At 37.8% G+C, this 23,717-nt stretch overlaps 1 protein-coding gene across 1 annotated transcript in view; it reads right to left on the bottom strand.

Annotated features, from left to right (window-relative positions):
• Positions 1-14,846: 14,846 nt before the first annotated feature.
• Positions 14,847-23,717, bottom strand: part of AGR2 (anterior gradient 2, protein disulphide isomerase family member) — a 39,280-nt gene continuing 30,409 nt past the window's right edge. The window contains exon 8 of the mRNA XM_044064739.1: positions 14,847-15,197. Coding sequence (XP_043920674.1) covers positions 15,148-15,197 — 50 coding nt within the window. The 3' untranslated portion in view covers positions 14,847-15,147. The remainder of the gene's footprint in view (positions 15,198-23,717) is intronic.

Here is a 23,717-nt window from a genome sequence, read left to right as displayed (position 1 = left end):
GACAGGAGTTTGGCCACATTCCCTGCCAGTAGTCTGATGCTGCACCAACATCCTCAATTACCTTACAGGCCTCATACATGGGTCTTGTTGAGCTCTGGAGAGGTTACAGTCGGTCAGGCAGACCTGATGAATTAGGAGAAGATCTGGTGGCAGCTCACGGCCAGCTGTGAGAAGGAAAAATGTGCACTCCTCTTTCATAGTTTATTGTCACTATAGCAGTATCTCTAATAAAGAATAAGTAATGTGCTTGTTCCAAAAGTTAAGCAAATATATAAATACATGCCAAATGTTGAGTCTTTGTATGTGAATTTGTCCACTTTTAAATAATCTGCTTACTTGCTGAAACTGAGTCAAAACCATGATATACCAATCGTGTCAATTGCTTTTAACATCTCCAGCCATATTACATACAAACCACCTTTAATACTATAGTGGAAGTAACTGACCATCTCAGTGATTTCAGTTACAGTGATGAATCCTATCCCACCACAGATTTCAGGGACTGACTTCTAAAAGCAGGGCACTTGCACTGTGTTTAACAAGTTTCTCAGATCGTTCCTTCTACTTCTTGACCATTGCTTCAGCAGTGGTCCACACTTCTGTATCCTTGATTAGCACAGCCTGATCAAGGCATCAGTGTACCCTTCTGTTTCACTGCATGGTTTACTAGGTTATTAAGACTGCTAAATTAGGCTGTTTTTCTCCTTCTGTTTGTCCAACAAGAAGCACTGGGCTACCCAAATATAGTTTTTGAAATCAACCTTAACACTTAAACTGAAATAGACTGTTTTGGCCTGCATGAAAAGAAGAAATATTGGAGGTTTACTTGGAAATCATTGTGTATGATGCTCTAACTGAAAAAGAAAATATTTACTGAATTTGCCAGTGCTAATTAGAAACATAAAGGACTCAATAATGCAATTTATTTTTTAATATAATCTTTAATAAAGTCAAAATATATTCATGTCACATTGCATCAGATTAGAATGCACCAAGGCTGATTCAGGCTCCAGAAGAAAACACCTGGACTGTTCACATGGAGGGGTGGGATTAAGTATTGCCAGAGGAAGTAGTGCACCAGGTATAGTACAGATCAGCATGGAGGGATCAGCTTAGGCCCAAACTGTACACGATAAAGATATATATGAATTTTTAAATGATGTCTATACAGTGCCACTGTCTTTTATTATATACAGGCGCTGACCACCTCATGCGCCATCAAAAAGTACAGTTTTGTACCTACCATAAATGTAGATGTTCGAGGATCCACATTGCTGCAGTCCTAACTATTGGGGTAGTCCGCTGTCCAGTTGGCCCGAATACCAAAGTATATGGCTGACGTCGGTCAGGGCGCATTAGACTGACGTCAGTACGTCAGGGTACTAATGCGCATGACCGACGTCATATCCTCAGTCTTTTCTTGCCCCAGATGTCAGAAGACCCTGAAAAGATAAGGCCCAAAATCCAAAAACACCAAACATACCTGCACCAAAAATATGTACAAGATATACAAACTCAGCTGAACAAAACCTCACCTACACAACCACCCCTAAACACAGAGGGGAAGGAGGGAGGGTAAATTGGACTGCAGCAGTGTGGATCCTCGAACATCTACATTTATGGTAGGTACAAAACTGTACTATGTTCTTCATTCCACATTGCTGCAGTCCTAACTATTGGGTAGAATCCCAAAGCAGAGGTAAGGGAGGCTGGCAAATCATAAAGAAGCAGGAGCTGATAACATGCCTTGCAAAATGGCTGTAGCAAAACCAGCCCTAGACTTAGAGTAGAGAGGAAGGTGGTAATGCTTAGAGAAAGTATGTACTGAACTCCAAGTAGCTGCCTCCAAAATATCCTTAGTTGCCACCCCCCTTAAAAAAGCTGTTGAAGTGGCAGTAGCCCTAGTGGAATGAGGCCTAATCCCAGCTGGAATCTCCTTGCCATGATGGGAATAACAAAATGCAATGCAAAACCCAATCCACCTAGAAATAGTTTGTTTTGACACAGGCTTGCCCTGAGAACTCACAGCAAAAGAAACAAACAACTGCTGAGACTGCCTAAAATCCTTAGTCCTGCTCAAATAATAACGCAATTGCCTATGTACATCTAAAGTATGCAAAATCTTTTCCCCTTTGTTTTGGGGATCTGCATAAAACGTAGGTAAATGAATAGTTTGGTTTAAAGCCACACTAGAAACCACTTTAGGCATAAAGGAAGGATTTGTACGTAATGATACCCTATCCTTGTGAAAAATCAAAAAAGGCTCAACCACCATAAGGGCCTGCAACTCAGAAACCCTTCTTGCAGAAGTAATGGCCAACAAAAAAGCAGTCTTCCATGACAAGTATTTCAGTGCAACAGTAGCTGCAGGCTCAAAAGGTTGTAGAGTAAGTTTCTCCAACACAAAATTGAGATCCCAAGCAGGAGTAGGAGCTCTACGTGGGGGTCTTATATTCTTTGCCCCTCTAAGAAATTGCTTGAACAAAGGATGTGAAAACAATGGTGGGTCACAATCATAGTGAGCTGAAATTGCTGCAGCATGAATCTTAATGGAAGAGAAAGACAAACCTTTGTCCAATAACTCAGTAAGATATTGAAGAGCCACACTCAAATTAGGCTCCGAAATCTCCAAATTCTTTGCTGTAGCCCAAAATAAAAATCTCTTCCATTTTTCTGCGTACACTTTCCTTGTACTAGGTCTTCTGGCTTCCATAATCACATTTAAAACTTGTTGAGGAAGTTGAGACCTGCTGTCTTTAAAACAGAATATGCCAGGCTGTTAGATGAAGAGAGTGAAGCTTGACATTGAGCAGACGACCGTCCTTCTGAGACAACAGATGTGGAATCAAGGGTAAAGGCCATGGGGGCTTCTTTACCAGACTCCTCAGTAATGGGTACCAGTGCTGCCGAGGCCAATCTGGAGCTATCAAAATCATCCTTGGCTTGTCTTGTCTGACCTTTAGAAGCACCTTTGGAAGAAGAGGCAGAGGTGGAAAGCATACACATGAAGATTTTTCCAACTGAAAGAAAGAGCATCCACTTTCCAAGCTGTGTGATGAAACCTCTTTGTGCAGAACTTTGGCAGCTGGTGGTTTAGTGGAGAAGCGAACAGATCTATGTCTGGAGTTCCCCAGGACACTGTCAACTTTTGAAATACATGAAGATCCAGTTTCCACTCGTGGGGATCCATGATTTGTCTGCTTAACACATCTGCTAAGGAGTTCTGTGCTCGGCAGAAACCCTGCCTGAAGAGTTAGTTGCAAGCTTAGCGCAGTCTCCCATAAAATCATTGCTTGCCTGCAAATGGTAAGAATGTGTTCCCCCTTGTTTGTTGATGTACCACATGACAGTTGTGTTGTCTGTTAGAATCAACACCTGCCCTGGAAGAAGTAACTTCTTGAAAGCCATTAATGCAAACTGGACTGCTAACATCTCCTTCATGTTGATATGTAGATGCTGTAGTCTGGCAGGCCACTTGTCTTGTATCCACTTTCCATTTAGATGAGCTCCCAAGCAATGTCTGAGGCATCTGTCATTAGAATTTGACTCGCCTCTGGCCGGGTCACAGAGAGTCCCTTGTTTAGGTGACATTCCTGAGCCCACCACAAAAATTCCTTTCGAATGCAAGGTATTATTTGAATGACAGTGTCCAAATCCTGGCAGTGCTGTGTCCATACATTTTTGAGATACCATTGTAGCTTCCTCATATGCAGTTTGGCATTGGGAAGCACCAGAATACAAGATGCCATGAACCCTAAGGCTTGAAGGACTGTCCTTGCAGTCAGCCCGGACTGAAGAGATAGTTGATGGAAGTAACTGGAAAGATTCTTTTGTTTGTCCGGGGTTAAAAGGCCATCTGGGCTGCTGTATTCAGTCTCACACCCAGAAAGCACATGTCTTGAGAGGGTACTAGACTGGACTTTATTTCGTTCACAGAATACCCTAGGCATCTTAGCACTGCTATGACATATTCCAAATGCTGTAGAAGGTTTTCCTTTTCTTGAGCCAGAATCAGGCAATCGTCCAAGTAAGGATAGATTTGAATTCCTTTTAGCCTGAAGTAAGCTATCACTGGAGCCAGAACCTTTGTGAATACTCTGGGCGCAGTAGATAAGCCAAAGGGCAATGCAGAGAACTGATAATGAGAATTTCCAGCTCGAAAACGCAGATACTTTCTGCAACTTAGTCTTATAGGTACATGAAGGTAAGCTTCCTTGAGATCTAAAGTTACCATCCAGTGATCCTTGCCCAGCAGAGGTAAAAGCTGTTGTAACGTCAACATTTTGAACTTGGGAATGTCCAGATAAGTGTTGAGGATAGATAAATCCAAAATTGGTCTCCACGTGTTCCCCTTCTTCGGTACTAGGAACAGGCGAGAATAAAATCCTAGGCCCTTTTCTGGCACAGGAACCGGCTGAATGGCCCCTATTTGGAGCAACTGAGAAATTTGCTTGTGAGCCTCTTGTCTTTGTAGAGGAGGAATGTCTGGCATGCCTTTGAAAGGAGGCAAGGTATGGAAATAAAACCTGTAACCGTGGTGAATGATATCCAGAACCCATTTGTCTTGGGTAATTAAATCCCAATTTTCTTTGAAAAGAGACAGTCTTCCTCCTAGAGGTGCCGCCAGACGAGAAGGTACTGGCAGCTGAAAAGGCAGGTCATTGGGTCTGCTTACGAAAGGACTGACCCCTGCCCTCACTAGAAGTCTGAGCAGGAGAACTCCCTGTCCTAGGCCTAAAAGCCCCTTGAGCTCTGCCCCTACCACGTCTAGACCTACTCCTAGACTGGGAATCATAAGCAGGATAAGTCCATCCCTTAGCAGGCCAATTTCTACTAAACTTCGGAGGCTGCACCTGCAAAAAATCCTTAACAGTTTGCATAGACTTAGCCTTGTCCTCCATCTTCTTTAAAACTGCTTCCACAGGCGAACCAAACAACACATCAGACTGTAAAGGAGCATCCAAAATCCTTGTCTTAACATGCTCAGCCAAGTTCTGATCTCTCAACCAGGCGTGCCTACGAAGAACAGAACCAGTGGCAGCCACCCTGGAAGAGGCCTGCACAGCATCAAAACCACATTGCAAGGAATGCTTACCCACTTGTTCAGACACATGAACTAAATCCTGCAACTCTTTACAGTCAATACCTTCCGCCAGAGCATCCACCTTAGATTTCAACTGTGAAAGAAGATAATTCTGATATTTTAACATGTGAAACTGACAATTCAACGCCCTCATGGCTAAAGTGGAAGAAGTATACACTTTCTTTCCCCATCTATCCAAAGCCCTTGCCTCTTTATCAGGAGGGACAGGATTTTTAACAACTGAGGCCTTTACACCTTTAGGCCCCTGAGAGACAGTTTCCGGGTCTGCCCTAGGACTCTTAAAAAGATACTTATGAGCTTCAGGCACCCTATAATACCTATCCGGTTTAACTGGGGCAGGAGGCAAAGAATCAGGATTCAAGGAAGCCTCTGCAAAAACATCTTCCACCACATTCAAAACAGGAGGTATAGCTAAAGGCCTATGCTGGGGTAAAAACAAGAACTCCCTAAGCCTTTTCCTGGAATCAGAGAAATCTTGGCCTTCCCATTTAAAATGCTCCCTCATGGAATGCAAAGTCTCTGAAAATGAAAAATCCTCAGGAGGAGAAGCTGAAGGAGTAGAATCATCCACATCAGAATCAGAAAAAGTAGGGAACTCCTGCAAGTCTTCAGTCAAGACTCAGAAGCCTCCGAGCATTGCTCAAAACTCTCAAACTCAGATTCCACCCTAGGCCTCTTATCAGGAGGGGGCATAGAACCCCTTATCATAGTAATCAAATCTTCTGCCATTTTAAGCATATGTTTCTTAGGCAAAGACCCTGAAGCACTAGGAGAAACCCCCACTGAAGCAAAACTTGGCCTGCCCCTTAAGGAAGCCTTGGGAACAGAAGGGGAGGCCCTAACCACCTTAGGAAGTGAGGGAAGAACAGCCACCTGAGAAGCCCCCTCAGCCTGGCCTACTTCCTGAGAGGAAACATCCTGTAACAGTAAAGTCTCTCCCTGAGACTCCAAAGAAACACCTGGCAAAACCTCCGGCTCCACTGAGCCCTCTAAAGAACCGACATCAGGGACTGTCGGTTCTTCCCCTCTAGGCTTTGCTGTTTTGTCCTTGCGCTTTTTAGCCGAAGCCGGCGTCGGAGCATCCGACGGCATATTATAGTTACAACGCTTCCCAAACACTAACCTAGCACAGTCTAACCTTCTCTTAATAGTGCGTTTATTAAATCTAGCACAAGAGCGGCATCCAACAACGTCGTGCTCAGGCCCTAAACAAGGTATACACAAAGTATGGTAATCCCTATGAGGTATCTGTTTCCCACAAGAAATACAGTTATTTACTTTTTCTGACATCCGGTTAAATACTGAGGCAAGAAAAAACCAAAATAATCCCCAACGGGGTACTTAGCCAACTTTGATTCGGTCTGAAACTCTGACTTCAGAAACTTTCAGAACGCCAACCTGCACTCGCAAAATTGCTTCTGCATCGGACCATGCGGCAAAAAAGACTGAGGATATGACGTCGGTCATGCGCATTAGTACCCTGACGTACTGACGTCAGTCTAATGCGCCCTGACCGACGTCAGCCATATACTTTGGTATTCGGGCCGACTGGACAGCGGACTACCCCAATAGTTAGGACTGCAGCAATGTGGAATGAAGAACATCTTCTTTGCAAAAACACCTCTCCCAAAATCAGTCCTTTTGGCCTACAGAATGTTATGCCATTTTTTCTGTATATTGTCACTGAATCAGGCGTTGCTTGTTAGCAGTGTCTAAGAAGGTGATTGATATATATATATATATATATACACCTCTGTTTTATGCAATGTCAGCGACATTATGTGACAGGTGTATTGGGTCGGAACAATGTTTTAACTAATCATACAATAAAAATGGAAGAAGCACTTCTGTTGACTGCTTGAATGCATAATAACTTGATGCTACTTGTTAACAGTCTAACAAGTTTCAGCTAAGTTGTGGTAAAGAAGGCCAAATGGAAGTTATATTGAACAACAGCACTGACCCACTTCTCTTCAGGTGCTATTGCAGGTTGGTGACCCATTCTGGATTGACTTCTCTAACTTGTGTTCATTGAATGCTGAGATAGACTATGACTCTCCAGTGATCCTGCATTGAGTCAAGTGGGGAATCCTGAGGTTCTCTGGTTCGATTCTTGGCTGGACTGCCTTCTGTGCAGAGTCTGCATGTCCTCCCTGCATTCATGTGGGTTTCCTCCGGGTGCTCTGGTTTCCTCCCATGTTACAAAGACATGCATCTACAGTGTTTCTCGCCGGGCCTCTGCTGAAAATTGGCTTTGTTCCAAATTGGATTGTCCCGGTTAACAAATGTTAAATAAATAAATAATAAAAATAATTGATGAATTCATCAATGCTCGACTGTGAACTGCTTGGTTTCTGTTTGCTCAAGCACGAATGCTCAATGTGCTGATTCCTTGTTCCTTTTTGCTCATTATAGTTGCAGGTTTGTGGCAGTGTATTCACATTTTATTGCTGAATACTTAGTCTGAGATTCCAGCATTTAGGAAAAAAAGTCAAGGCATTTTTTGTAACATTTTTATTTTTTTTTTTTGCTTATCTCTCTTTTTCCAAGTTAGGAGTTCCCAGAGTGAGAACAATAAAGGAGGACATAGAGCAAAGCACCACAAGAGGGATGCAGTGGGACTTCCTCCTTTGCAAAACCTCTGCCTTAAATTTGTGGGCAGGGTAATTCTATAAAGAATCATTGCCATGTGAGCACTTATTTAGATCACACGTCTTGAGGATTTAATTTCATAGAATTAGGAGACATTATGTTTCAAAGTGTTGTGAATCAAAGTATCAAAGGGGAAGCATAACAACTTTGTAGCTAGTATAAACACTGTACACTGCCATTTTTTTCTTTGCAAATGAATCACATCAAGTTTAGTACAGTCTATGCCACTGTTTACTTTAGATATGTGGTACTTCATGGAGGAGTACTTGTCATGACACACTACCAAGCTAAGTGACTGATTTATGATTTGTAAACTGCTAGCAGTACAATAAATTCTACCTTGCTTGTTTTTATGTTTATACCTAAGGACAGAAGAGCAGCAATGACATATCGGACTGATGGTGTCACTCAATTTTATGTAGCATCAGTGAGTGAACCAGGAGGAAAGTTAACAATCACCTTTACCGGTGGGATATGTGGAGCCCTTGTGCAGAAAACTGCACTTCTAACATGACATGACAGCTGATACCATGTCAATTGCATTACTTTATTCATTTATGATGCTTCAATGATTACCGATACTACTTGCAGCCTTTCTTTTGCAGGGACCAAGCGGTACTGACAACCTATAATAGAGACCATACCCTTGACTTCAGGACTAAGAAGTAATGATCTCAATTGTGTCTGCTTGAAGATCACATCCAAAGGATTTCTTACCATTTCATTTTGCTGAAGTTATGCTGTCATCATGTACAGTTTGCTCTCATATTCTAAAATATGTATTTTTTACTTAACATCAGTTGAGCGGCATTTACTAAGATAAAAAATTCTGTTTGTCCATGTATCTTCTGACACTAAATGTTGCTTAATTCACAGACTTCATGATTTACACTTTTTTCTTCTAGCAGGTAGTTTAAAAGACAGTTAAATTTCAGTTGCAGAATATACTTTTTCCAGGGAAGTAGCAAATATAGCATATTAACTAATGCTTAGAGGAAAATGAAGTATTTTATGTTTATTTATTCAACATGCCTAACAATATTTTCTGGGCAGACTGGTGCCTGCTTGGTTTCACAGTGGAAACTTTAACCTATGTTTTTGCTGTCTCTAGGCACTGCATCATTGTTGGACTGTGATATGCAAGTTTAATTTTTAACTGTAGACTTAACACATAAAAATTAAATATAACAAAGAATACCTACGATTATGCACTAATGAAAATTAAAAAAAATGTTTACATATAAATTAAACTGTAAAATTGAAATAACAAGGAATAGTATGTGTATAATTTATACTTATATCTTATTGAAAACAAGCAAAAATATTTATTGATTTGCAGCTTTATCATGCTTAGCTATTTCACATGCTGTCTGTTAACATAATAACAATTGTTTTCTTGGGTGACCTATGACCATTAAATCACGTTGTAAGTTTAGAATTTTCTTTATAAAAAAAATTATATATATATATATATATATATATATATATATATACATATATACATATATATATATATATATACATATATACATATATACATATATATATATATATATATATATACATATACATATATATATATATATATATATGTATTATATATATATATGTATTATATATATATATGTATTATATATATATATATATATATATATATATATATATATATATATATGTGTGTGTGTCTGTGCATGTGTCTGGTATACTGTGTACATATGAGTATGTATATGCATACATATTTCAACTTTTGTGTGTAACACAAAGATATTTTACCATATTTAGTTTTTAAATTCACAAAACAAAACTGTATGCAGTGTTTATACAGCTAAAAACAAATTGTATATACATACAGTATATAAAAATACATATAATTAAAACCAGACTGACTGTATTCAGAATTCTAAATGATTTTAACTATATTGGTCCCATTATGGTTAATTTGCCAGTAGTGTTTAGAAATGCTGAAAAGTTGGTGACTTATGAATGAAAACCTGTTGCCTAATTCTTTCGAATACCCTCCATCATCTATACATACTACTTTTTGGTCCCATGTAATATGTTTTTTTACATTATTACATTGGTCTTATCAGGACTTTTCACAATGGTCAGTTCTTTGAATGAAAGAACATCTATACACAGATCGTAGGAGAAGGGAAGGAACTTTATGGTCAAACTGAATCTTTGAAGATTGTGGCTATTAAGCACCACAGTTTGGGAATGATATACTTTAACAACATTCAGTGCTATATAATGTCAGCACATATTGAGGAAATAGTGTTTTATTTCATTTTTGCATAAAATATCACCATGACTGTAAGTAAACACACACGATTTTACCAAAATTACCAAAGATACCCTCATTTCTATTTTTGATTTCATTATATCTATTGTTCTTTCTTTTCTTGTTTTATTAGAGCACTGCTTTATCAGCATACGTGTCTGGTAGAAGTAAATAGGTGGGTGAGGGGAGGCATATATAAATCATTCGATGAAGAAAAACCGCAAACCAAGAAAAAATCAGTGAAAGACCTTCCTGATTCAAACCACAAGGACAAGTAATGAAAAAAGTATGCCAGTAAATTTTTCAAGCCAAAAGTAATGTAGCTGTAATCCAAATTCTGTAGTTCAGTAAATGAGAATCCAGTCGAGTAAAACCAATGCAGCAAAAGCTTTAATATCCAAACAGAAACAACGATGAACACGAGCGCTTTCGCCTGGTCTTACCAGGCTTTTTCAAGTGTAACAAAGATAGTAGAGATAACCAGCCATTTTATAGCTGGAAAATGTAATTGATTAATTAACTGTGTTAATACAATAATTATTTTAACCTTAATAGTAAACATACATAATTAAATAGTAGTTGTCAAATGTCTTAAAGATTTTAAGGCAAATGCTTAAAAATGTTGTTCACTAATACATAACTTAGAAAAAACACACACAACGCTCCTTGAACCCTAAATATTTAAAAATCATTGAATTTACTTAAAAATTATCAAATGCATAATGTAAAACCTCTATCTATGCTGTTAAATAAAAACTATTCTAAATCTTCTATAAATTGATCCAATAATTTCCCAGTTAGCATTTTATGCTTGACCAGGGAAAAAAATGAATGAATCAAAACAAGAAGGTGTCCACTAGCAAAAAATACCACATACTGAAATAAATATAAAATAATGGACAATTAACAACAAATCTTCCTAATGTTTCTACCTAAAATATTTAAAAGGGAAGTATATTAAAGCATATTTCTTCTCTTTTTGAGAATGGACGCCAAACTAATGCTGTCATTAAGTCCCGGGTATTTTGTTGCATTTAATTTTAGCTGCCAAATTAACTCCCTGGTTTCAAGCAGAGTTTCCCAATCGCCCCCCCCTTTGATCCTGTTGGATTTTCTCAATAACAAAAAATTTTAAAGACATTTCTGGACATACCAACAAGTGCTTATAAAAAGCGTTGGTTTGTTTGTTTTTACTAATTTCGTGTAAGTGTTCATAAATCCTGCGCTTTAATGGCCTATCGGTTTTGCCAACATAAAAAGCTGGACAGATTTGGCAAAACCCTATGTACACTACTCCCGCAGAATTACAAGGGTATCTGTCATTTGCTTTTAAAGTGATGTTCCTGGATGGAATGGATACTTGATCTGTTTGCAAAATGTAGGGGCATTGATTGCATCGACCGCATCTGAATATACCAAGTGAATCAGTCGGTGTGCTAACCCTGTGCACTTGCTTAACCTGCAAATTTTGTTCAAAAACACCTTTAAGGTTGGTATTCCTTTTCCTAGTAAACCCAATGTTCGTGGACAATTTGCTTGCCATTTCATCTTGCATGGTCACTATAGGCCAAAAATTTCTAATCGTGTTTTCAATAAAAACCGCGTCCTGTGTATAAGTATATGTAAAATTCTTCTTTGTTAGCTTATCTGTTGTTGCCTTGCTGTTCACTACTGTTACATGAGTGCCCAATAATGGGAAATAAAATTGATCTCTTTTAACTATAATTTCCGTTAATAATGCTTGGAATAAATTCAATGGATATCCTCTTTCTAGAAATAGATTTTTAAGAAAATCTGCTTCCTCCAGGAAGAGTTGTGTATTACTACACATTCTCGATGCTCGAATGAGCTGTCCCTTGATAATCCCTCTTTTAATATAAGAGGGATGGCCACTTTCAAAATGTAAAAATGTATTAGAGTAAGTACCCTTTCTATAAATTTTTGAAAGAAAGCCTCTTCCACTGGGATCTTTTGTTAATAATACATCTAGGTAGTGTAGAGTGTTGTCACTAATTTCATATGTAAAAGTGAGAAAATCAGTTGATTTATTTATATGATCCATGAAAGCCAAAAAATGCTCTCTAGAGCCCTCCCAAAGAATACATATATCGTCTAAAAATCTTTTGTAAAATTTTATATGATGTCTCCAAGTTGTGGAGTGAATCTGTACTGTCTACCATTTATGTAATACAATATTTGCATAGGCAGTGGCGCAAGGTGCGCCCATTGCCACACCACTCCTCTGTCTGTAAAATTCTCCATTACTGAAGATGAAATTGTTATGCAAAACCGTGTCCATAAACTCAATTATTAAATTAGTTAAATTATTATTGAGACCTGCTTCAATGGCTAACATCTCTCCAAACCAATCCAAACCCTGGGTATGGGGTATACTGGGAAACAGCTCTACAATGTCAATAGTAGCTAACAATAGGTTAGTGTTGTTGACATCGACGGAAAGAGTGGACAAGAACTCCCAGGAATCTTTACATACATATGGCAAACTGGTAACATACTTTTTCAGATGGTGATCCACAAATTTACTGAGGGGCTCGGTAATACCCCCAGCTCCCACTACAATGGGACAGAATTTCAGTGGGTTGAGCCCCTTATGTACTTTGGGAATGCCAAAGATAGTAGGGGTTCTGGGCTTAGGCACCAACAAGTAATTATGTGTTTTTTCATCAATAACTCCCTGCATTAGATGATCATGCAAAGAATATTTGATTTTGTCTACTGAAATGTTCAACTCATTAAACGAAACTGGTTCGTAAATGCTAGTGTTCTGTAGCATGTCATGTAAATGATTTTCATAGTCTTGTTGGTACATAAGCACAACACCCCCCCCCTTTGTCCGGTTTCATTACACGTACCTTTTCAGCCTTGATGGTATCTATAACTACTTGCAGAGATAGAGGAAAATTAGCTGGTTGCTCCAGTTTGCATTTATCTAAATTGTCTCTCCAAACCGTTTCCACCATTTCCTCAAAAACTTTTAAAGTTGGATGGGTAGGGGGACTGATGGTACTTGTCCTGCTCAATACGTTAGTGCAGTGTTCTTGATTTTTTAGAAATAGAGATAAATTTAAATTTCTAATAAACATTTTGAATTCTATTAACAGTTTAGGTAAATAACTAGGTCTAGAGGGAACATAATGTAACCCTTTGGTAAATAAATCAAAGTAACTCGAATTAATTGTCAAATCCGTATAGTTGAAAATTGTAAAGTTTTTCCTACTAATAACTTTACAGAAAGAAGCTTCATCATCAATGTTAAAAACATTGCATATGTTAAAATTCGAGTTAACTTCCTCTATGTGCGCCCCCTCCCCCACCCACGTTGTTGATGAAAATTCATTTTCACCCCTGGTCTGCCCTGGGGAACATGAAAACCCTGCTGTGGGTTGTTAATTCCTTTTTGGGCGATGCGCTCACTCCTACTGGGCAAATCTTGATTAAAACTATTGTGCTGTTCATTAAATTCATCTGTGTTATGTAAATCAACCTCAGACCTTCTATTTCTAATTGGGGTTGGATATGCCAACCCCTGTCTGTATTCATACAGGTCCCTTTCAAACTTTTTAGTCTTTCTCTCTAACACTTTAAAACAATATGCATCTACTTCTGTGAAGGTGTCGCTGTATCTTTTTTTATACGCCAAAAAACCTTCATTAATTGTGATTTTTTCATCTAACCTTGTTAATTCATTCAAAATGCAATTTGCTTTTGTTGAATAATCATTTATCATGAGCTGTAACATTTCTAGCCCAGTCCTATTAAACAATTCTGTTAGTTTAGAGTACAATTCGGAGCCCTGGTGTGCGTTATTAGGAAAGCGGAAACACCGCAAACCCTTAGGCACACGCTCTACCCTGATACATTCATTTAAATAATTTATCTCCATTTGTGCATTCTTGTATGCATATAATTTGGTTTTAAAAATGTCAAGCTTGCTGTCAAGTTGCTCTGAGTGAGCATCAACAGTACCTGGTTTAAGCTGCGGTTGCTGCTCAGCCCATGCCTTGAAACAAAAATTATTGTCCTGAAACTCGTGGAGCTGTTCACCTCCGTTACAAACATTATTACTTCGTAAAACACTTGGTGCTTTTTCCTTCGCTGGTAAAAAATTCCTTCCAGAGACACCCTTCGGCTCAACTTGCTGTGCACCATTCTTTTATTTATTCGGAAAACGTTCTTGGTTACAGGAGATGGAAAAACCACTTGCCCTGTTAGAATCCGCAAGTTTTTACCAAAATTACCAAAGATACCCTCATTTCTATTTTTGATTTCATTATATCTATTGTTCTTTCTTTTCTTGTTTTATTAGAGCACTGCTTTATCAGCATAAGTGTCTGGTAGAAGTAAATAGGTGGGTGAGGGGAGGCATACATAAATCATTCAAAAAGCTGAACAGTTTCTCATATTGGTCTATTAAGGAATTCACATGTGTTTACAGGGAATATAACAGTACAATACCTTTTTAACAAGTAGAACACTTATGGCTTCTTTTGAGGAACTTACTTTTACAGGCTAATGGTAGTGCTATAGGTCTAGAACTCTGAAAAATTATATTTTGACCACTGTAGCAGTTATAAATTCTTATGAACAAGGCACTGTAAAATCAGTATAACAAGCATTCTGAGAGAAATACTGATTTTCTAGTAGAATGACATACATAGGTTTGAGGTGTGTATGCTGAGGTGTATAAATGCAATGATGTGTATGCTGATGTCATACATTGTCACATATATATTTTTTTATCTATTACATATAGTTTGTTTGTTTTGTAACACAAAAATAACACCTTTCTGAAAACACCCTCAGACAAACTTTTATTAGATAGTCATGGCATTCAAGGTGGAAGCACTCAGAATACAATAAGTTCAAGGGACACAACACACCCAGTTCACAAACTGTCCAGAAAGTACAGTTCATTGCAGTGCATATTTCATACAAGGTTATTTGTTTCTGTATTTGTACCAATGCTAAAACAGCAGAAATGGTATTCATATGATAAACAGCAAATGTTTTTGTGCCCATGAACTGAAATCAACATATTACAAGGGAATTGCAAAACCTCTTAGAGGTCAAACAGTTCTGCATAGCTTCCTTATAATTCAGTCTTCAACAGTTTTAAGGCTTTGATCATATTTTCTTCCACTGAAAACAAACAAATAGAGTAATGGTTAATGAACTGTAGGAAAAGGTGGTAGTTTATTATAGTTAGGAGATACTGCATGTTGTATACAGAAAACATGAGACAAGCTGACATTTAGAAAGTCACACATTATTCTATGTTAACATTTTAAAGTGAATGATCTTAATATTAAACACATACAACCATTTTATCAGCCATTTTAGTTGAACTATGTGACCTGTTTAATAAATACACAATAGTTAAACATACAAATACAGCTAGAGAATGTTATTTGCAATCACTATAATTTTATAACAAGAGCAATAGCGATTGTGAGAAATGTTAGAATAAGGGTACTTTGAAAGTATTTAAGGCTTCTATATCAAGGATGTAATTATAACAAACAATTTGCAAAAAGAATCTGTAATGACATTACTGATTCAAGAATGATTATGTAATGGGTCTTAGAACTTCTAGAATAACACTTCTCTAATACCAAATGATTCTAAAAGGTGCAATGACACCATGTGTTTCTGGTACAAAGCTATCTCAGCTATTAATAGATTCTAGGATAACAAATGAATTATACCGAAATATTTACTGTGGTTGTAGTGTGCAACTTACACACTACAACCGCAGTAAATATTTCGGTGGCCTTAGGTCAACTGGTGCCCTAGGCAAAAGGGTTCCACGGTGCCCCCCACCACATCACTCAGTGCCCCCATCCTGGTCTACTTACAGCAAATAAATACTGGAAAAGTGTTCCTGCTAGAGCGGCGCCCTAGGCGGCTGCCTAGTTGGCCTATGCCTAAGGCCAGCTATGTGTGTAAGATTACAGTCATACTACTCTCAGTGTGTCATAGCAGCCATACTGACATCACTGATTCTGGAACAAAGTAAGAAATAATTCATGCAGAAGGAGATTAAAATACAGACTCTACAGTTATGGCTATAAACTAATGAAGTTGCTCAACATAAACAACTTTAACTGTATTGAAAATTTTCATCCAAAATAATGCATAGCTAAATAAGAAATAACATAGTTCTAAATGAGCTAAATAGGAATATGTTCATAAAGTAATTAAAAACCAAGCAAGAATGCATTTGCATATTACATATGAATCTTTCTTGCTATCATTACAGCTGCAAAGCACATGATTATACCAGTTTAAGCTGTCTAGTAGATTGTTTGAATTGTACCAAAATAGTTCTGAGTCATATGAAATAAAATGCAGCATTGGCTTACACTAAGCTTATCACCTCCATTCTTTCTTGTGCTAGATTGTTGTGCAGCTGCAAATTAATGGTATAAGTTATCTAAAACTTGACAGGTTTGTAGAGGTGAAGCACGGTCACATCAGTAGTGTGAACAGCTTCATATGGATTGTTTGGAATAGTATAATTAGAGGTCATTGGTTCCATGGAAGGGTGGAACATTGTATATTAAAATTAAAACAGGGTCAATTAAATTATAAATTTGAAAGTCCCTAAAGTACAGGTATCCGTTCTTACACTGTGAACAAGAATGCAACGTGACCTGCTGGACATACATATTATAGGAATAGTGAAGGGAAGGTGAAAGAAAAAGGAGAGTAGGGACTTCCTGCTGCTCTTAGCAAATTTCTCTAGCTAACTGCTGGATAATCATCATTGTTATATCTTTTGCAAAATTATGAGGCAGATTGTTTCTATGACAACCCTCTACATCTGCAGGAATATGGCCATCTATTCTATTGTGTAGCTAATAAAATACTATAACACTTTTGTAAAGTTCAACAGACTCTGAAAAAAGACAAGTGTCTTTTTTAAACACTGACTGTTGAGGCACACCCATTCTGATTAAATGGATCTAGAGAGTTTCAAAATAGTTGGCTTCAGCTCTGGCTACTTGAATATGTCAACAAATAAATAAATAAATGGGGTGGGGGATTGACTAGTTCTGAATCACATTTCATCATTATTTATTCTAATGTATATATATATATATATATATATATATATATATATATATATATATATATATATATATATATATATTTGACTGCTGGGAGCTTTGGGCCAGTTACTCATTTGAAACCATGTTTCTTTACTTAAACATCTAAACACATAAATAAAGCAGACTGTGGAACCCCTTTTCGAAGCTACATCAGTTTGTGGCATCCTATGGGGAAGGTCTGTGCACTTAATCATTCCATAAGCTTTTTAATCCTTTGCCATCCCACAAACCATGGGATATTATCCAAAAAAAGTAGAAGGCCAGTAAAATTCTGAATAATGGTGAAGGGAAAGTTGCAGTGCATAAGAGAGGCAATTGTGGTAGAGTAAGGTAAAACTTTTACTAAATTATTCCTGGCAGGCAACCAGATAAGGCTATGATGGCAGGTAAGCAACTGTGGGTTTGTGTACAACTGAGGTTGAAACACATTGCATAGCCATTATTTTATTTTCAAATAAACCACGGAAATACAGAGCTGAAGAGCGTAGATGTCAAGAAATTAATAAGCTCAGCATTGGGAAGGTGCAGGAAAAAAATGTCAGCACGAAAACTTCAACAATCTCATTATTTTATTTTATTTTTTTAATTTTATTAAAGTCAGACACCTATGATATGCACACGCTATTCCTGGCAGATAATCAAATATGGACAGTGAAGGCTGGTGAACCACTGGAAGTTTTTTTTAATGGAGTTTGAAATACAGTTTGTGAATGTTATTTTATTTTATTTCATTTTATTGGGACATAAATTAGCAAATAACAGTGACCACCACGACTAAAAGCATATAATTCAGCACTTTCACACATATAGTGCTTCATCAGATCCATATAAAAAGAAGAAACAAAATCTTTAAATACATTCAAAAGACAAAACACATCCAATAAAAACAGTCCAATTAATGAGGGCTGGTTTTAAAGATAAAGTGTTATTCAAGCCTGGTAATTTATCAGGCTGCATGGTGGCAATCCAGTTCATTTCAGCCACTTCAGTCTTATTATTCAAATCACCCCCCCCCCCCCCCATATACCACTTTCAACAATCTGTATGGACATAAAAGTAAAAGAGTGATCTTTATTAACAGCTATATGCTTGGCCAAGGCATTCAACAGGTTCCCTTTTCTAATATCACCCATATGCTGCAGAGCTCTTTCTTTTAACATTCTATTAGTTTTACCTATATAATATGAACTGCAGGACTTGCAGCTAGCTAAATATACAACACTGAATGTTTTGCAGTCAGCATAAACATTAAAAGTAAAACTACGTCCAGAAACAGGATACTTAAAAATGTTAGTACATGACATAAGTGAACAAGCCTTGCAGTTCCTACAAGGAAATGTACCCATCCTGTTGGATCTAGTCACTTTATTAGTATTAGATGCATAATAACTGTCTTTTGAGTGAATAGTTCATTCTAAAGGTAAACCGTGGTTGGGCACTTAGAGTCCATTTTAGCCTATCATCAGATAATAAAATGGGTCAATTTTTATTAATAATGTCACAGACTCTATGGATGTTACTACTATAAATTAAAGGTATCCTACACAGGTTCATATGCTTAGACCTTTTACTAAGCATCAAACCTCTATCAATAGTCATCTTACAGTAGGGTTTGTCTGTAGTTGAACGATGACCAATAGCTCTATTCATTGCATCCACTACCTCAGAACCCTTGTAGCCTCTTTCCAAAAAATCTTCACATAGCATATCACTGGCCTGAATATATTCATTATCATCAGTGTGTGTCCTAGACAGATGCAAAAACTGGCCTTTGGTGGTTACATTCCTAAAACATGAGTGGGATGCATGCTAGTACGATGTAACAGTCCATTTCTTCTACAGTCTTTCCTATGCAAAGAACTTTCTAAAAAGCCATCATGCAAACTCAGCTTCACATCCAGGAAACCTACACAAAAATCTGAGCATTTGCACGAAAACCTGAAGCAGCTATTATGCTGTTCCATATACGTAACAAAACACCTTAATGAATCTTCAGTTCCTTTCCATAAAATAAAAACATAAAACATCGTCCACAAACCTCTTATAAAATAAAAGATGTATTTATAACTGTGGAATCAGAGATTTCCACAGTTAAAGGTGATGAATGCTGCTTGACAGTAGATGGAGCATTGGAATTGGAAAAGGAACAGACTACATCTTTTAGAAGGGTCTGTTCCCTATGAGGCCATACAAAAATATGCCTGTTGGTAAAGTCTTTAAAATTACTTTCAAGCTTTCTCTTTTTTTGTATCTGCATTTGATCATCATATGCTGCTAAACTGATGATAACATTATCAATCTCTGTCATATATTGAGTCCCACTAAACCTATCGCAATTTTTTCTGTAAGGTCTCCATCTTGTTGGCCAACTCATTCTCACATTCTCACAAGGTAAAAAGAAGTCTAAAAGCAGCTTGATATAGTTAAAACTTGGATCTATATTCAGTGACTGCCACTTCTTTAACAACTCTTTTACTTTTATGGTCATACAGATTGTTGAAAGTAGTATACGGGGGGGGGGGGGTGATTTGAATAATAAGACTGAAGTGGCTGAAATTAACTGGATTGCCACCATGCAGGCTGATAATTTACCGGGCCTGAATAACATGGTGGTTGCTGTTATTTGCTGGTATATTTTAACATTTGTTGTATCTCAACGTTCCTTCACTGCTGTTGGTTTATTTTCCTTCTGCATTTTATTGGGACATCTGAGATGTATATAAATAATTATAAGCAGACAACCACATATAGGGGCTGCAGAATAACTGTGTTTATGTAAAATGGAGTTTGAAATACACTGTCACCATTATTTATTCATTTATATATTATTATTATAGTCTGTAATCTGAGATGCGCACAAACTATTCCTGGCAGGCAATCAGATATGGGCCATAAGGGCTATGGAACAACTGTGTACTTTCATAAAACAGAACCTGAAATACATTCTGTGGCCATTATTTTACTTTATTGTATTACAGTCAGACATATGAGATGTGCACACATAAGAAAATAGCTATAATCACTGGGTACAGGAACTATCTGTAAATGAAAATGTCCAACTGCTGTCATGTGGTCATAATTGGCTTTGGAGGACTAAAGTAGTGTTTGTAAAGCAAGTATGATTATTTTACTGTGGCTACAGTTTGCATCAAACAAAGCTGGACTACATTTACTTTGGCCATTACTTTTTATCTGAATCAGCATCGGTCCTACACAGTATTTCTGATGTTTACATAATAATGTGGCTTGCTGAACAAAAGAAACTACAACATCTAAATAGTTTTAATTATTTGGCTTTACTCATTGCATTGATGAATGATCACATTCACTGATAGGACATGATGGGCTAGTGCAGTCTAGCATTTTAAGTGAAATATTGTATAGTACATCCTTTAAAGCCTCCAGCAGCTGTGATGTGGTTTTCATTTATCAGTTCAATAGTCTGCGTTATTTGTAGTGATATACACAAACACCTCTCCAGCATCCATTATGCACTCATTGCTGCATATTACTGTGATGTCTCTTCCACTGAACCAGATTCTGTAAGATCTCTACATTTAATCAATTGTTTTTAGCTCATGGCTGAATTCTGCCAGCCATTCACCAATGCTTAGCTGATCTAATTCAGGAAATTTTAATACACTGGTACTGTTCTGAGGTTTACCTGGCTGCCTTTTAAGAACCTCTCAGAAGATGTTAAAAATAAGATTTTAAATTTTCCACTGCATTGAGATTTAATTTTTGGTCCCCCTGCTGCAGAGGTTATCAAACAGTGTGATGACAGAGGTAATCTGATTCAGAGTCTGTCCCAGATTTTCAGCCCTCCTTAGGTTCATAGGTTCATCGGTTGGTACTAGGTTATCAGCCCTAGGGCCTATACAAGCCTAGCCATAACAATTCCCTAGCTATTTCTTCCCACACTATTTACTTCCCTGGACCCCTGTCTAGCAGGGCGACTGACAATTCTTCAATGGATTTTTTTCCTCACTCATCCAATTTGCAAGCCAGTGTATAAAAAGCAATGCCAGGGAGGATCCAAAAAGAAAGTAGGAACTCCAGAGAACAAAGAACAATCTAACAAGGCAGAATTAATATTTAAGGGACCTTGTCCTCCCTCTCACCCTGGCACTCTCTTACCCCTTCCACAAAGACTGAAACTCAGTTTCTCTCTTTGTCATCAGACTGTTTCAGACAAATGGGTTCTGAATGTGATTCATTTACGATACCAATGGCAGTGGGACAAAATTCCTCCTCATTCTTTAAACCAAACCTTTCTCTTCCCTCCTGTCCTACATCATATGCTGTCAGAGTATAAAATAAGCTGTTTCTCCTTCCCAGATGGGGGCAGGATTTTAATCAAGAATGTATTTAGTGATAAAGAAAGAGAACTTGCGTATACCATTTTTTTTTTATTTTTCTTTCCTGATCTGATAGTGCCCGACTTCAAAATGTTTTTACATCACAACCTGTTACCCCTTTTTCCTCATCTCAGTTATTGTAGAAACCTTACATTTAAAATACACATATCATCACATTCATATTCATCATGATTTCAGGCATTTCTGAAGGTTTTCTGTGCCCATATCACATTATCAGTTCTCTGCCTTACCCTTTGGGCTATCCACAGCTGCAAGAGTGTGCACAAAATGCCTTGCTCCTGTCATAGCTGATTGCAGGCTACAGGATATCTATATCCATATTTACATGACTTAATTATATTTGGGAATATTTTTCAAAGTGTCAGTATTCTTTTACCTGTTACGTGATCTACTAAGGCTGGGATTGCAAAAGAACATTCAGTCTTTTTTGACTTCTTCACACAGGATTGTGTTTCTGGGGTATCTGCTAGACACCTAAGTACAAACAGTGTTTCTTGTACAGGAAATAAGACCTACATTTAAATCTATTCCAGAGCTTTTCCATTCCGACTTCTGTCTCAGCTAGGAAATATCTTAGGATTCTGGACCTCATGGCGTACAGTGATTCTCATGATACCGCTTACCATACTCCACAAAAGAAAGATAAAATAGTATCTGAAGTCAATTTGGTCCCAGCATCAACACCTATTGTCTTTTGAAATTCCAGTTCTGGGATTTGTGAAAAAGGAAAACAGTTGGTTCAGACATCAAAAATGTCTGAACCCATATCTTGCATTCTCACCATCCTGCTCCAAAGCAGTCAGTCACTACAGACTTTGGACTGTGCTTGAGGAGCAGCATCAAGGGGGGAAAGTGCACAGTCTTTGGGACTAGGAAGACAGACAAAAGCACATAAACATAAAAGTGATGCTTGCTCTTATAAAGACTCAACTCTTTAAATCAGCTGTGCTCCCCATGACCTCTGCGAGTAGTTACAGATAATGCCACAGTGAAGTAGTACATAAACAAGCAAGAAGGAACCTGATCTTACCCCTTTGCAGACTAACCATGTTAGCATGGGATATAGCTTTACAGCACAGACTCACTCTACAGGTATCTTATTTTTCATCAGAACAAATCTGTGTGGCAGACAAGCTCAGCAACACCAAGACAGACCCTCACAAATGGAAACTGGATCAGGGGGATCTTCCAAGATTTCATACATCTGTAGAGAATTCCTCAGGTAGACCTTTTTGTCTCTTGTCTAAACAATCAACTGGCAAAATTCAGTTCCACGTCTCTACACAAGAAGGCCTGGAAGACACATGCCTTGCCTTTTTCTTGGAAAGGAATGTTTCTGTATGCTTTTCTACCATTTCCACCAATATACAGAGCGCTTCTAAAGATTCAGAATGACTCCTAAAAGATCATTGTGGTTACTCTCTTCTGGCTCAGGCAACAGTGGTCCTCCCTTCTTTTGGAAATGGCCAGTGGCAATTACTACACACTTCCTCACAGAGTAGATTTACTTACACAAGATCAATTAATACATCCCAAACCCAAACAACTACAAGTGATTGTCTGGATGATAGGCACATAATACTTTATAGGCACATTGTTTTCTGAGGCTGTATGGAAGATAATAATAGAGGCAGGAAAGCCTGCTTCTAGAAAATTATATATTACCAAAAGGAAAAGGTTTTCTAGTTGGTGCCAACAAAACAACCAGTAATGTTACAGTATCTCTGTGAATTACTATCCTATGGTCTGTCTTACTCCTCTATCAATGTTCATTTGTTGGCCATTTCAGCAACTCTTCCAATGGATTCCCCTCTTTCAATGCAATCTTACATGAAAACATTTCTGGAAGTGGTGTCATATATGAAACTTCCCAGAAAATTGGTGGTTCCTCTTTGGGATTTTTAATTTTATGTTTGAGAAGCTAACACTTGCTCCATTTGAACCAGCTCATCTGGCAGACTTGAAATTCTTAACATGGAAAACTGTTTTGCTGAATGTTCTGACCTCTGCAAAAAGAGTATCTATTTTGCAAGCTCTTATGGTGGCTCAACCTTATCTTCCACAGAGACAAGGATACTTTGAGAACTAATGTTTCTTTGTTGCCTGCAGTGGTATCCAAGTTTACTTTAAGCCAATCTGTCCATTTCCATACGTTTTTCCTGCGCCCA

The sequence above is a fragment of the Protopterus annectens genome, chromosome 3.part0 (assembly GCF_019279795.1).
Source record: "Protopterus annectens isolate FY-2018-M chromosome 3.part0, PAN1.0, whole genome shotgun sequence".
Taxonomy (NCBI): domain Eukaryota; kingdom Metazoa; phylum Chordata; order Ceratodontiformes; family Protopteridae; genus Protopterus; species Protopterus annectens.
The sequence above is the reverse complement of the archived record's forward strand: the minus strand, read 5'-3'. Positions and strand labels throughout refer to the sequence as shown.